The 14476-nt window shown below is 42.7% G+C and overlaps 2 protein-coding genes across 6 annotated transcripts in view; both read right to left on the bottom strand.

The window, feature by feature from the left end:
• uvssa (UV-stimulated scaffold protein A) overlaps positions 1-8804 on the bottom strand; it is a 28772-nt gene extending 19968 nt beyond the window's left edge. For 4 of the 5 annotated variants that reach the window (XM_041048694.1, XM_041048697.1, XM_041048698.1 and 1 more), the window contains exons 1-8: positions 8627-8770; positions 7839-7967; positions 6799-6952; positions 6522-6698; positions 5714-5834; positions 4656-5243; positions 4418-4527; positions 4055-4183 (exon numbers count right to left, since the gene is read on the bottom strand). In XM_041048694.1, the coding sequence (XP_040904628.1) occupies positions 4055-4183; positions 4418-4527; positions 4656-5243; positions 5714-5834; positions 6522-6698; positions 6799-6952; positions 7839-7948 (1389 nt within the window). In that variant the 5' untranslated portion in view covers positions 7949-7967; positions 8627-8770. Of the gene's footprint in view, positions 1-4054; positions 4184-4417; positions 4528-4655; positions 5244-5713; positions 5835-6521; positions 6699-6798; positions 6953-7838; positions 7968-8626 lie in introns of all 5 variants that reach the window. The other variant, XM_041048695.1, reaches the window with a different exon arrangement.
• Positions 8805-9135: 331 nt separating this feature from the next.
• Positions 9136-14425, bottom strand: sil1 (SIL1 nucleotide exchange factor). Its single transcript, XM_041048721.1, has 12 exons — positions 14303-14425; positions 13146-13258; positions 12755-12887; positions 12567-12672; positions 12313-12394; positions 12068-12154; positions 11250-11345; positions 11011-11132; positions 10640-10736; positions 10394-10558; positions 10104-10268; positions 9136-9981 (listed from the first exon to the last, which is right to left on the bottom strand). The coding sequence occupies exons 1-12, from the start codon at positions 14415-14417 to the stop codon at positions 9784-9786; spliced, it is 1479 nt and encodes a 492-aa protein (XP_040904655.1). The 5' UTR covers positions 14418-14425; the 3' UTR covers positions 9136-9783.
• Positions 14426-14476: the final 51 nt, after the last annotated feature.

The following is a 14476-nucleotide window of genomic DNA, read 5'->3' as shown; positions in this document are numbered from 1 at the left end:
TTTTTCCTCATGAAATAAAATCAGCATCAGGATTATATTATCTGTGCAGTGCATTATCTCATCCACTGTGTCAAAAAGGGTGGTGACTGAAAGCCGTCACCAGTCGTTTAACAATAAAGATATGCTAGCATGAACTGTGGGTTAAAAAAAAAAAAAAAAATACTTGATTAGACCTGCATGGACATATGTGTACATAAGATAACACATTATGCCCGTGATTCCTGTGTGGAGTCAGCACCCTGCCCTGACGTAGCAGAAACACTGCATTTTCTAATGATAGGGATGACGGATGATAGGATGGAGGCCTGCAGGAAAACCTGTCTAAAATCTGCTCATCTGTTAAACACGATTTAAAACCTATATTTACACAATATCCATTTCTTTTGGTATAGTATACTTGTATTAAAACTCATGTTCTGTATATCTGTAGTTGTGTTTTTAGTCTTGCCCTCTTCCCACCTGCTTTACGTCGACCTTTCCTCTCTGATCAACCAATTTATTATGGCGCAATAAACACAATACCAAGGTATTCTATGAACATGTAATGTGTAATAACAATGAAACAAAGAAATAAAGAGAAGCAAAGAGAGCAAGGGAAAAACATATAGTGTACAACTGAGAGAGAGAGAGAGAGAAAGAGACATTCATAGAATGAGTGTCCAAATGAAAAGGAGGGAATGTTAGAGGAAAGAAATAGAGGGATAGTCTTTCTTTGCTTATCTCCAGTGAGAAACAGGCGGCCACATCCATTGTATTGTGATAAGATGGGTTATCAGCAGTAAACAAGGCCTGGGCCCCTGTTTGAATGGAGCCCAGAGTGACTGAATACACTCTTAAAAACAGATATGTTCAAATAAGTCTGCATGTCTTATCCTTTTCTAAACACAAGCCCATGTTTTCAGTTAGCCGCACTCTATGGGATGCGTAGAGGATCCTCCTGTCAGAGCTCCTGCTGAAAACTCCTTTCACGTTTTGTGATGTAGAAGTGATGTAGAGGGAGAAGCATGGGCCTGAGGTCCTAAAAACTATGATGTTTCATTTATGTTTTAGTTTTCTTGCATTTTGAAGGAAACAAAATCTTTATTCAATTGTGAATCGGTCCAAATGTTAAAACAGAAAGAATTCAGGGGTGAAGGAAAAAACTAAGTGCAGCCTGTTTGGCTACACTCTGTGCTAGAACTGTACACTTTTCCTGCAACAACAAACAAAATGCCACCAGCTGAGGGTGCCAGGGGTTGACCAGAAATGTGTAGAACCTGTGGGACATGCCGGCATCAGCATGAGCTGACATGCCCAGCTCCTATTAAAGACATTACTTAGAGCAATGCCTTAGATCCGCTGGTCAGATGACGTCCGATAAAATAAGCTCCAGCTATTTGTCAATATTTTGCCCTCAACCTCCTTCTAAGTGAAAGCAAAGTAAGAAAGTGAAGGACTCAGTGGAAGTTAGCAGATGTCTGTCTGTTATCTATCTATCTTTCTATCTATCTATTGAAGCTTGTCAAACCACTTAAATCAAAAGTCTAACCACAAATTTGGCTTGCACAAAACATTCAAATATTCTGAGCCCAAGAACTCAACCGTGAAAAAAAAAAACCGGCCCTGTACATTACTATTTTCAGTAGTCCTCCAACTTCATGTAGATGCTTCTTTACTCAACTCCCCCTCTGTCTTATTCTATCGTTCAGTAAACGAGCCTCTCTATCTGCCTACATAACACTCTTCAGCTCTGTTATGGGAGACTGTATTCAGAGGCCTGCTGAGAGAGAGAAACCAATCGTGTGGTGTGTCAGCAGCCCCGATAGAGAAGGTACCCAGTAATGGAAGGCCTTTTAAGGCTAAAAAGGAAAAGCTAATTATGATAAAGGGGCTGTAAGTTGTGTGGTTATCGCAGTGCTGGGCCTGCTGGTGCAGCAGACTGGTCCCTGACAGTGATAACCAGGCAGAGCGAGACGCCCGGCGCTCTGTCACTGTCACTCTGCCGCTCTGTTCAGCTAAAGATGGATTTACACGCTACAACTTTTATGTCTTTTTTTTTTTCCAAACTCACAAAGCAGTTTGCATTCATTGGTCTTTTAAAACCTGAACTGCAGCCCGCTGGTGATTGCTCTTGGATTTGTTTTCTTTGTTTTGTTATTTTTCTGAGTATGCAGCAAGGATGCCACCTCTTAAACACTTTCAGCACCAATTAACCCATCTCAAATAAGCAACGGGTTCAACGGAATATTTTCATAACTCATAAAATTTAGTCCAAACATCACTGGTCTGGTTAGTTTGTGCCTCCATTTCGAGCCAGCTCAAACAACTGCAGAATGACGATGCTAAGCTTGATACAGAGGCGCCTCGATAGACATATCAGCTGTCAAGGCATGGGGCACATTAGTGGTAGTAAAGCGAATGAATGGGTACATCCTCGCCCCCCCCTTGCTCCCCAATTTCTTCTCCCTGTCTCTGATGCATTATGCATTATGGCCGTGCCTCTCTATCGCACCTCTCCCAAATGTTTTGACTATAAATATTTCCATCCTCCCTCCTCTCTCTCCGTTTCTATTACGATCCCTCTCTCTCTCTGGGAGCCCCACGGAAATGCATGAATGAACAGACACACTGAAGAAGAAAACAGGAACGGTTCAAATATCACAGAACAACACTGGGGTGTTTCAGTGAGTCTGAGGAGTACACGACATAATAAATTATAAATCTAAATACAAATATACATTAAATATTGAAAATATAAATATAAATAAAGAACATGCGACAGGATTTGGTCATCTAACATTAACCAGCATTATGTATTTTACTTTGGTAGAAAGTAAACAAAGAGCATTTATTTATGTTTTTATAAATTAGGCCTTAACACTTAAAATTGCTGAAATAGGTATCAGACTATATTTTAAGATATATCCTGTGGCACCTCAGTTACTGACTTAATCCACTCAAGCAGAAAGCATCACAGCCTGAGTGGTGGCAAAGCTCTGAAGCTGCAGCTCTCACACTGGCCACTAGATGGTGTAGATGAAAACTACATGAGACTGAAACTAGTGCAGGATTCAAACTTCCTTTCTGAGGGTAATTTGGAAAGGACCAGTTTTCTAATCCCCTTTCTTCCTATGTTTTTAGGCTTGATTGCTTTTTCCTTGTTGAACATCTGTCATTAAGATGTTCAACAAGTTCAGAAAGTATTCGCATCAAACAAACAAGAATATACTAAACAAACAGCTGGATGGCTCATGCAAAACATGCTAATCCAGGCTAATGAATTCCAACGAAGGGGAACCCAATTAACACCCCACTCCTCTAAAGCTGTTCCATCGAGGTGCATGGATGTGTAACATCTGTACCATCAGCGTGTGGTAGTTTTGTTGTCTCACCTCTGATTTCTGGTAGAATGCTGCCATCTGCTGGCCACTGGCCGGTACAGTATATAAAAACAGGGCTAGAGCTGTAGTCAGTACTAAAAAGTGTTTATCTGACCATTAGCCATGAGTGATTTCCCTCCATGTGTGTCTAAATTAGATAAAAAAATAAGGATTATGAGCTTACCCTGAATTTTTTATTTGACATACAGGCATGGCTAAAAGTACTGGTGCCTTTACACCTCAATCAAACAGTGCTCCGTTCTTCCTGATAAATGCTGAAATTCAAAGCTCCCGTCTCATATAAACCTTCACAGGGTGCCTTGAATCTGAGCAGGGTGCAATGAAATCAGAAGAATATCAAGGCGCTGCGGAGCAAAACATCCTGCCCGGTGTCAGAGAGCTCTGTCTCAGCCAAACAAACAGGATAATGATCCAAATCATACTTCTACAAGCAGCCAAGAATGGAGGAGAGGATGGACTGTTCCAAAATGGCCTGCTATGTTCCTGATCTAAGTCCAACTGAACATGCAAGGAAAGAGCTGAAGGCCCCCATCAAACCTGAGAGAACTGGAGCAGCTTGCTCAGGAAGGGGTTGCCAAACACATCTTGTCATACGTTAGTGAGCTAAAAGCCCAAGCACATTACTTCATGTGCCTTGAATCAGTGTTTGAATGTAATATCGTATGTAAACTCACCACTTTGCGGGCCCTGGTCTTATAGTCGATGTGCAGCTCTTTATGCTTTTGTAGCGCAGCTTCTAAAGATTTCTTCAGGTCCAGTGCTCTCCTTAACAGCTGCTGCTCTGCACCTGCTCTAGTGAAGACCTAAAAAATACACAGACAGGTTAGACAGATCCTAGACTTTCCTAAACAGCAAATGAAAAATAAGACAGAAAAAAAAAAGAGGTTGTACACTGCAGAAGGTTTGCATGGTAGAATATAACATACTAAATTAGCAGTAGTAGTAGTAGTAGTAGAAGATATATAGTGGTAATCTTAGCACTGATCTTGTAGACATATGTCTATCCCTGACATGCTGTACAGTTGGTCTGTACTGACCTGAACCCAGCCCTGCACAGCTGGTAGGTGTTTGGTTGTTATCAGTCTGTGGAGGTCTACGACTGTGGAAACCACCGCCTCATTGTCCTCTGTCTCCTTCACATGAAGACCTGAAAGGAAAAAGGAAAAAATAACATTTAACTGTCTAAGAAAAAAACATGTTTTAGTCCTGGTACTTTATCACGTGTAAGTGTGCTTGGTAAACTGGTTCAGTGAACTGTACATGGGTTGTACCCACCAGGACTGAGGTTCAGGTCCAGGCTGTAGGAGTGAGAGATGAGTCCTGAGTTTCGAATAAACATGTCTTCATCAAAAGGCTCCTCCTCCTCTTCACTACTTCTCTCCTCTTCCTTGTCTTTTTCCTCCTTTTCCTCCCCCTGCTCTTTCTGAATCTCTTCCCCATCGTCCACCTTCCCTCCCTTCTCCTCCTCCTCCTCTTCCTGTTGCTCATTCCCATCTCTCCTCTTCTCATCCTCCCTCGCCTCATCTTCAGACATTTTCTCCTTCTTTCCCTTCCCTTTTTTGTCTTTCCCTCTCTTCCCCTTCTCCATCATTCCTTTGTCTTCTTCCATCTTCTCTTCTGTCCCACTGCTTTTCTTTCCCTCCCTGCTCTCCTCCCCCCCTGGATTCATTCCTTCTTTTTTATCATCCCTCACGTCTTTGCTGCAGCAGGGTTGTTCATCATCTGATGGGCTTTCAGTGGCTGGTTGGGAGTTTGAAGGACTGCTATTGACTGTCTGGACGTCTGTGAGGCCAAACTCAGGGAAAAGTAGGCTCATACAGGATTCCATCTCTGTCAGCGTTGCCTTAATTTCCAGGTACGACTCTGAAAAAGAACGATCTGGATGAGCCAGAACAGCCTCAGTCTTTCTAACAACTATTATAGATGTCAAAGAGCTGTATCTGGATCCCTCCTGTAATTACACTGGACACCACTGATACACTAATACACTGACAGTCACTGTACCATCAGCAAATCTTACAATATGCTGATTTTCATGCAGACTCTGGCAGTCATTAGTATAGAAAATACAAAGAAAAGGGAACAAACAGCAAGCCTGTGGAGAGCCAGTGGAGGAATGCCTCACTTTAGCATAAAATTCAAAAAATACAAAATAAAAATATTCAATCTAACATTAAATTTTGAAGTCACATACAAAAAGTCATGGTTCTTCACAGGACCACGTGGCCTGGGCCGTCAATCACAGGCAAAAACTGGGTATTTCTAGTTCTTAACCAAAGAAATCAATAGTTATTATCATTATTGCGATAATGAATTAATGATGTGCTGTTTACCTTCCATGTCTTTGGATGCTGCCTCCACTCTCTCCTTGTAGATCCTGTCCATTCTTCTTTGCCTTTCCTCCTCCCTCCTCCTCTCTGCTACTGTCCTAGCCTCAGCATCCTGGAAGTCCACCTGACACCGGACATTTCAATTAATACAGGTAAACACAGTCCCAGTAGACGGGCAATTTTACTTTCAAAAGGGAGAGGACTTATACTTATATTAACATATTGATTAATATTATTAACAACAGACCAAATGATCATGTGTAATGCAAAGCAGTTGCTCTTAATGATGAACCCACAGAGAACTGTTACCCAGCTGTGCAGCTGTCCTCAGTTCTAGGAATAGTTTTAGCATCTTTCAGCTCATTGTTTTCATTTCATGGTTCCCTACTTTACTGTTCTGGTTCACTCTGCTTTTATCAGCTTCATTTCCAGCAGCAGCAGCAGCAGCAGCAGGCAGAGGTTAAACCTCTTCTAAAGCCTGCTGTACACCACCTGCCTGGTGAACATAATGGAGATTCTAGAAGCTAAAGAGCACGACTCCAAACAAACTGTAGGGAAACATGTTCAATATGACTCACCTGAAAAATCACTATTTTTACACAGTCAAATGGGACTAAATGAGCTGGACCACATCAAGTTCACTTGAATGTGTGGTAATTAACCTCAGCCAACATGAAGCTACTGACCAGTTTGTTATAGAAACACAAAAGAAAATTTTACAAGCATCTGAGGTTTAGTAGAAGTTGACTTTAGTCTCATTCGGTCAGCAACAGTGCATGTGGGGACTGAGTTTCAGGGTGATGTCTCTTACCTTCTTAACCTGTTTGAGAAAGTGGTAGCCCAGTGCCAACTTCTTATAAGCTGTCCCATATGAGGCCTGCCACGACTGTACAGTCTGGATGGCCAGTGACCTCAGTTTCCTGGCTACTTCTTTAGGAGGAGGGAGGGGCTGCTCTGAGTCAGTCTCCACTGTCAGCTCCAAGAACTCCTGCAAGAGGAGTAGAGGGGAGGAAAAGGAGACAGTGACGCGTGGTGTGTGGGGTGAAGACACAAGAAGGCGTACATTTTGCCAACGTCATTTGCTCTACCTGGAAGTTGTCTACCAGCAGCGTCCTGAAGCGGTGCGATCTGGTGAAGAGCTCGCTGGCTATCTGGAAGGCTGACAGCCGCACCTCAGCGTGTTCTTGGTTGAGCTGGGCCATCACTAAGTGGTACAGGTGGTCTATGCAGTCATCAGACACTCTGGGAGGAATGAAGGACAGATAGCGAGCAGGGATTAGCCCCATGATTGGTTTTTATATAGCATCTTATCTGTGATGTATCAAGCAAAATGAAGGTTTAACAAGGACACGCACAATATCCTTGTGACTAAGACTGAGTGTGGTTATACACTCAGCTGGCAGGTTATTGAGTACATCTAGCCAACCTAATGCAGTCTAATCCAGCAGCCCAGCAATAAATTCTCCTTCATGAAGGTTAGGATGCTGTTTTTATTGGAGCCGTTTTGGAGAGCTGTTGATTTGACTGTATGGTCATTTTGGAACGTGCGGTGTGTGGTGCTGTTAAACTGTGTCCATTGTTTAGCCTACCCTCATTGATTTGAACAGTGCAGTTCAAAAGCACCACAGACTACACCCTCCACAATGATCGTACTGTTGAATCAACATCTCTTTCGCCCAGTTTCAACAAGAACTGAACATAATGACTTTCAGCGAGGAGGATTTACAAACTCCAGCTGAGTGTTTATTATTACTGTGTGATACAGAAGATGTGATGCATTTGCTACACTGGTTGTCTGTGTGAACCTCCTAACTTCAGCCTAATTACCCAAGTTTTTTTATTGTAAGATGTTTAAACAATTTAATACTGGCACAAAATATGATCAAGTGTTATTGCTAAGGACATGTTGTACCATTCTGACTTTAAGAGCTCTCTTTTTTTTTTTAACACAAGCATAAACTGTGCTGAAAAAATGCACAGTAATGATAAAAATCGCCATTACTTGATATTACTTGGCAGCAGAGCTGAAGTCACCTGGCTGGCTGAAATGAAAACCTGCTTGCTCTCATCACTGCACAGGGCCCACTTCTAAAGCCCATCAATCCCTCTGTGTAGGCATGTGACATACTTGCAGATCTTCTTGATTTCCTTCATCTTATCCTGGTTGAGCTGTGGCTGTCCTGATGTGGTCAGCTCCTCCACCAGATCTGACAGCCGGTCCCTCTGTGACAACTCCATCACTATTCATTCAACACACCTGTGACCAGAGATATACTATTGACCAAAAGGCGTTTACCTGAAGTGAAGATCTCAAACAAAACCACCTGACTAGACAAGACATTAAAAAATAAATAAATAAATAAGTAAAACCACTATGACATTGAAGAAGCTGAATGTGAATCTTGGTGAAAACTACAATCAATTACACTTGTGAAGGGGAGTTAAACAAAGAAAGAGACAATAAACAAATGTTCCTATCTAAAATGTGTTGGGTAAAATAGAGAGCAAAACAATATATTAAGATGAGTGTTCTCTGGGGGTTACATTTACACAAACATAAGGTTATTACACTACTATAAAAGCTGTTATACCAAGTAAAGTTGAACAGCTGTTTATGTTAATTGCTTACGTGTCAGCTACACTATTATTGTCATACACACTAAACTGTTGTGTACAGCCGTATGCGGTTTGACAAATGACAGTTGATTTTTGAAGTGAAAAGAAATCCAACCCCTGCAGCACACATACACATTAAAATGATCCTTACTTTAAATACTTTAAAATAGAAAAAAAAATAAGGAGTAGTCGTACTACAGTTTGTACTGTATGCCCAGGTAGCGTTGGAGTATAATTCAAAGGCTAGCATTGTACTAGCTGCAATGCTAACAGAAGTAGCTAAACATATCCACAACTTACCAACTGGTATCTTGTTATAAAATAGTAAACCTCGGGAAACGTTATAGCTGTTACCTTCAAGTGAGTCGTGTGAGTCGTTGTCCATTCATGACAAAGGTCAATACACTGACGGAAGCTATTTTGCCCTGTTTACATATTAGTTTCCTTCGTTATGTAGCCTCTTCGAGTTAAATTGACATTTATTTCCGTTTGCCGCTAGTACTTCCGGTTCAACGTTTCATCTTAAAATACCGACAACGACACATTAGCTGTACTACGTGTGGAGCGATCTGTTTTTGTTTCAAGTGCATATAAAAGGCACTAATCCACTTTATATTAAAATTCTAGGCTGTAGTGGTGGTTCTGGTGAATTCTGCACCGGTTCTACTGAGAGGTCCATCTGAAATTTTGCTCCTGCAAAGTGCTGATGGCTGTGAAAGATTCATCAGATCTCAACTCATATGGTGAAATCTAAGGAAGACAGATATTTGCTTTCACATCACACAACTGTAACCTTGACAATTTGGAAGTGAAGGAAATGGGCACTGATTTTAATAAAAACACTGCATCATCTTAACCCGCAGTTACGTCATCACAATCCAAAAGCAGGACTACACACCAGATATAAATAGTAGATGTTTCTCAGATGGCCCTGTGTCAGTAGGACTATAGTTTCATTCCTTTTAACACTGAATTATTTCATTTAAAGGTAACCGTACAGGGGATCCCAATACTCACAGAGCATTTATTCCAAAAAAGACAACAACATATTCTTCACATATGAATTCGTTTTTAAATTATCAAAAAAAAAACAAAAAAAAAACACTATAATACAGCAGCTTTTTCAGAGCAGGAACAGCAGCCGTGGAATTAACAAGCTTGGCTTGTCAAATTTACACTAACCAACCAATGGATCCATCACCTACACGGTGAGCCCAGCATTTGTGTCCTCATAGGAGTACCCCTCGTCCTTGCACACAGTTGGGTGAAAAGTCTTCAACAACCTCAAGCAAGTCCAGTTTCCTTTGTATAGAACTTTGACACGCAGTTGACTCTTGTCTTGAAGAGTTTGTCTTTCTGTAGTTAGTCATGCACTTGCAGACTGGTTGTTTGGTTTCCAGAGTCTATTAGTCTGCATTGTGTGGCCATATAAAATGTCACTCTGTACAGACCTCTGCTCATTTCATTTTGACTTGCAGTGCATCTATAAGTTCTACAATCTCTGAAAAGTAGCTGTTCTCCTCTCCTAGAATCATTTCTGACTGGACCATTTCCTGGTACTGGTCTCGGAGAGAGAGCAGAAAGCCCAGCAGAGAGCCGTCTGAGCGATACTGATCCACACACGTCGGAGCCATGGCCAACAGAGCCCGCAGAGCCTTCCATGGAAAATGACACAAACACTAAGTTCATCTGTATAGCCAGTTATTTTAGCATTAAAGCTGCTTATCATTTGTCATCAACAGTTCTTTTGCTTTTCATCTACAATGTATCAGCCCACCTTCTCTCTGTAGTCATGCTCAGTGGACTCCAGCAGCTGTGGGACCATATTGCACCAGCCCTTCTCCAGCAGCTCCTCCTCCAGGGACACCTTAGAATACTGCTGCACACGCTCCTCATGGGAGGCATCCAGGACAGGGTCCAGACCTGCCTGAGAGATCAGCTCCTGGTGGAACAGACAATATCACCCTCAGAATCACCTAACAGTTCAGGTTCAGAATTCTCATTAAGAGTCCCACAGTCCAAGCATTTTATTATTTATTATGTCAAGAAAAATAAGGTTTGTTGTACCTTCTCACTGATCATATCATATAACATGGTGACAATGCGTGTTCGCAGAACTCCGCCTCCATCTGCCCTGAACAACTCTGACAGGACCTGTAGTCCCCCATGTGACAGGAAGTTATGCTGTGCATAGGGGAAGTGACGTAGGAGGGAGGCCACTGCAAACAGCACCTGACAGGAAGACAGAAATGTGTCTGTATACGCTTTCTGGACATTTATATTTAATAGTGACTAGGGAGGGGAGGTAAGTACCTTCTTTTTGACGCTTAGTGGCTGTGCAGTGGCCAGGATGGTTAACAATGTCTGCAGGGCTCCACTCTCCACAGCTTTCACCTGAACCACTGGGTTACTGCAGGACACAGACACAGCTGTTAGGAAGCTGACACTGATACTGGACACAGAGCTTCAGTTAACGTTCACATTAAACATCACATCAGACATGTGCAACTAACAGAGGGGCGACGTTGTTTCATACTGGTCAGCTACATGAGGGTGCTGAGCGATGTGTTTTGATTTTGTTTGTTGCTGTACAGCCGTAGTGGAAAGAAGCTGTGTAATTGGTCTGACATTAAGCTCTCCGGTCAGACAGCAGCTAAATTCACCGAACCTGTTGCTGTTTGTACCTGGCCAAAGCTGATCCCAGGACAAAGGCGGAGCTTTCCTGTAATCTGAAGTCGGAGCTGTTCAGACCTCCTAGAATGAACTGGAGACCCCCCATCGAGCACAGAGTCTGAGCATTATCCACCTAACACACACACACATACAGAGTTACAAACTTCAAAACCGTAACCTAGCAACTTCAGAGCAGATGTGCAGGATTCTGTGTGTGAGAATGCGGCGGAGGGGGGGGCTCTTCTGTCACCTGATGCACCAGATACTCCAGCTCCAACAGGATGCTCAGTCTCTGCTCTGTAGTCGTGTTGCTGCTGTTGAACTGGTCCAGCAGACGCCTCATAATCTAGACAACAACACAACACACTTCATTCAGCTTAACCAACAACTAAACACAGTGTACTGGTCACATATTGTGATTCTAACAACATGTCCTGCAGCTGCTCCACAATGAAAGTCTTCATCAGCTCTTTCACATCACCACATCGCAAACATGAAGGGTTTTGCACACAGCTGCTTTCTGACAGTTGTGATGAAGTACAGTGTTTGCAGGCAAAACTTACAGCTGAACAGAAGCTTCGCCATAGTTTCAGATCATAAAGTTAACACCATCTACAGGAAGCTGAATTTAATGTGCTGATGTATACCATTATCTACGCTTATTTCTAAAAGCATGATTGAAATTATAGAGCAACATCTGGAGTAGTGTCTGTGTCCACCTGATGAATCAGAGTCTCTTTTAGCTCTGTTTTTGGTCTCCACCAGCATCTGATTGAAATATCTGGCCCTTTAGCTGCTAAATGCTCCGCTGTGTTCACCAGCTACTCTCTGACTGAGTCTGTCTGCTGTTTGCTGCTGAGCAGGCAGTGGACTGAGGCTTTATCAGAGGTGTGTCACTGAAAACAGCTGCTGCTGTTAGAAACCAGGTTAATGAGAGAGCTGAGACTGAACCAAAGAGTAAAAACAAAACAATGAGCTGAGCTGCCAGCCATTAAAAAGCTCCTTACAGCTAATATCTAAGACTGACTCCGTTCACATTACACTTTCAAGACTGCAACACTGATGTACCTGAACATCTGTCTCCACCAGCAGGTCCAACTGAGCCATGTCCCTCTTTAACTCCTCTAGGGGGCGATACTCAGAAGCCACAGACTCCTACAAACATACAGCAAGGAGAAGACATGTATAGTTTGAGTGTGATATGCTGTAAAAGTGCATTTATTATTATTATTCCTTATTGTGTGATCGGTAAACTAATAAAGATGTTAACATCAGCCTTCTATTGATAACTGCTGGTCTGTGTCTTTGCTCACTGGGTTCAGGTCCTCCTTTATCTTCTTCATGGCCTTTTTCAGTTCATCAGGACTGAAGGAGGACTGAGTCTCTTCTCCCTCCCTGGGAAAGACAGATGTACGAATGATACAACATTCATATTTTATCTTTCTCCTGCCACCTTCTACACTGTGCTTTGATAATACTGTGAAGAACTCAGTTTTCAGGTAGAGGCAAACACAAGAAGACTCATGGCTGTGATCAGTGTCACTGCTGCTTTGACAAAGTACCCAACCTGTGCTCCTGTGTCCAGTATTTTAGCTGCTCTTCTCCCAGTCTGACCTCCCTCTGACCTGTCTGCAGATTCAGCCTCACATGGGAACCAGCCGGCACTGCCTGGCCTATAAAGACACACACACACACACACACATTAAGTCTGAAACAGATTACTATTTTATTTGACTGCATTATCCAGTAGATTACCTGGTTTGAGTGTTTGCCACTGCTCAGTAGGCTGGAGCACCTCTAAATTTCCCATCTCCTCCTTCTCTTCATCACCACCTTCTCCTTCTCCTCCTCCCTCTGCGTTCTCCACCACAGTTAGAGCAGAGTCAGACTGCACAGACACAGAAAAAAAAAATCACTGTATCTTTGGTGAACTGTCCAGTAACCTGCTGGAAGTTTTCATTTTAACTCTGAAAACCTAACCTGGCTGTATTTATTATGTCTGCTCGCATATTAGTTTTTGAGACATGGGTCTGTTTTATTTCCCCAGCAATGGTCTTAGATCAGCTCATCGTGGCCTGCTCACTCATGTAACCTGGCAATGACGCAGAATGTCAGACATTTAAAGATCGAGTCCAACATAACTCACCTTCTGGCCAACAATACCGGGTATGTGATGGCAATGCAGCAACAAGAGAAAAACCAGGGTCAAGCAGCTGAATGAAGCTCCTCTTGCTCTGCTGGATATTAGCCTCATCGTGACTGAAACACAGAATGACACACACTGTCATCACATGCTAAGGAGTGACAAAACCTGGGGCCTGGACTATAAGGCAGGTTCAACATATCCAGGATATCTCCTTGTTATCTGGCTTCACTGAGCCTAACCTTCGTCGCCCTGGATCACCTGTATCAGAGCTGGTAATCAACAGGCTCAGTTAACTCTGGATTTTTCCTCCAGCTGTGAAAGTGGCAGTGTGGACAGTTCCAAGTAACATCATCATCTTCCAAAGGTAAAAATAAGAAAAGTAAATAAGAAAATAAATTATTATGAGGTTTCCCACTGCTTTTTGCTATCCATCACAGTCTCCTCATGATATTCTGAGCTGCAGAGATGGAGTGAGAGTCAAAGCATCAACAGTGTCAGGAATTCTGTCAGATTAAAGAATCTTTGATCTCTTCAAATGAAGCTTGAATATTTACGATGTAGTTATTCCAGTGATCTGATTGGTCAGTAGTTGGGCTGTTGTCAGGTTTTGATCTGATCTTCTGAACTTAACCTGCTCCGGAGCAGGTTAGGTGTACAGCATATGTTACCGTGGCGATGTAACATGGTAAGAAATGCACGTCGAAAATCCAGGGTTAAACCTGAAGTTACCGCGCTCACCACACACCCTGCTTCGTAGTACAGGCCTGTGACCAAACTTCACACAAAAATCGGATGTTTTAATGTTTCCTTGCTTGTGTCTTTTGGGTTCTTTAGCATCATCTGTTGGAACTGGCTCCAGCAAATCCACAGTCCATAAGAGCCCAGATTTTGAATGGAGTTTGGCGTAATATGCCTCTCTCTAAGTGTGAGAGTTCACGGGCTACAGCTGGAGGGGCTGCACTGATTATCAAATGATCTTCAGTGACATACAATGATAACACCACTGCAAATACTAGGAAGTGTTAGAAAACCAAGAACAGCAACGATACAGTGCGCCTCAGCCTACTGCACCACGGCTGGAATAATACCCAAGCCATAGCACAGCTGACGTTATCAAGTTAGCAAACTGAGGCGACTGAAGCTTCGCGGGAACTCACCTGTTTCAGGGGGAATCAAAAGGTGAGACGCAGACACAGGCAGCGTGTCTCTGTCTGTGGAGTCTTCACTTTGTTTAAGTCCACGCAAACACACTGACAGTTCCCCCCCACACATCAGACGGCTTCCGCTTCCGTCACTGTTTACTTCACTGTCATTGGTCCACGTAAACGAGA

This window comes from Toxotes jaculatrix, chromosome 10 (genome assembly GCF_017976425.1).
Source record: "Toxotes jaculatrix isolate fToxJac2 chromosome 10, fToxJac2.pri, whole genome shotgun sequence".
Classification (NCBI taxonomy): Eukaryota; Metazoa; Chordata; class Actinopteri; family Toxotidae; genus Toxotes; species Toxotes jaculatrix.
Note: the sequence above shows the minus strand (reverse complement) of the source record. Positions and strands in the feature narration are given on the sequence as shown.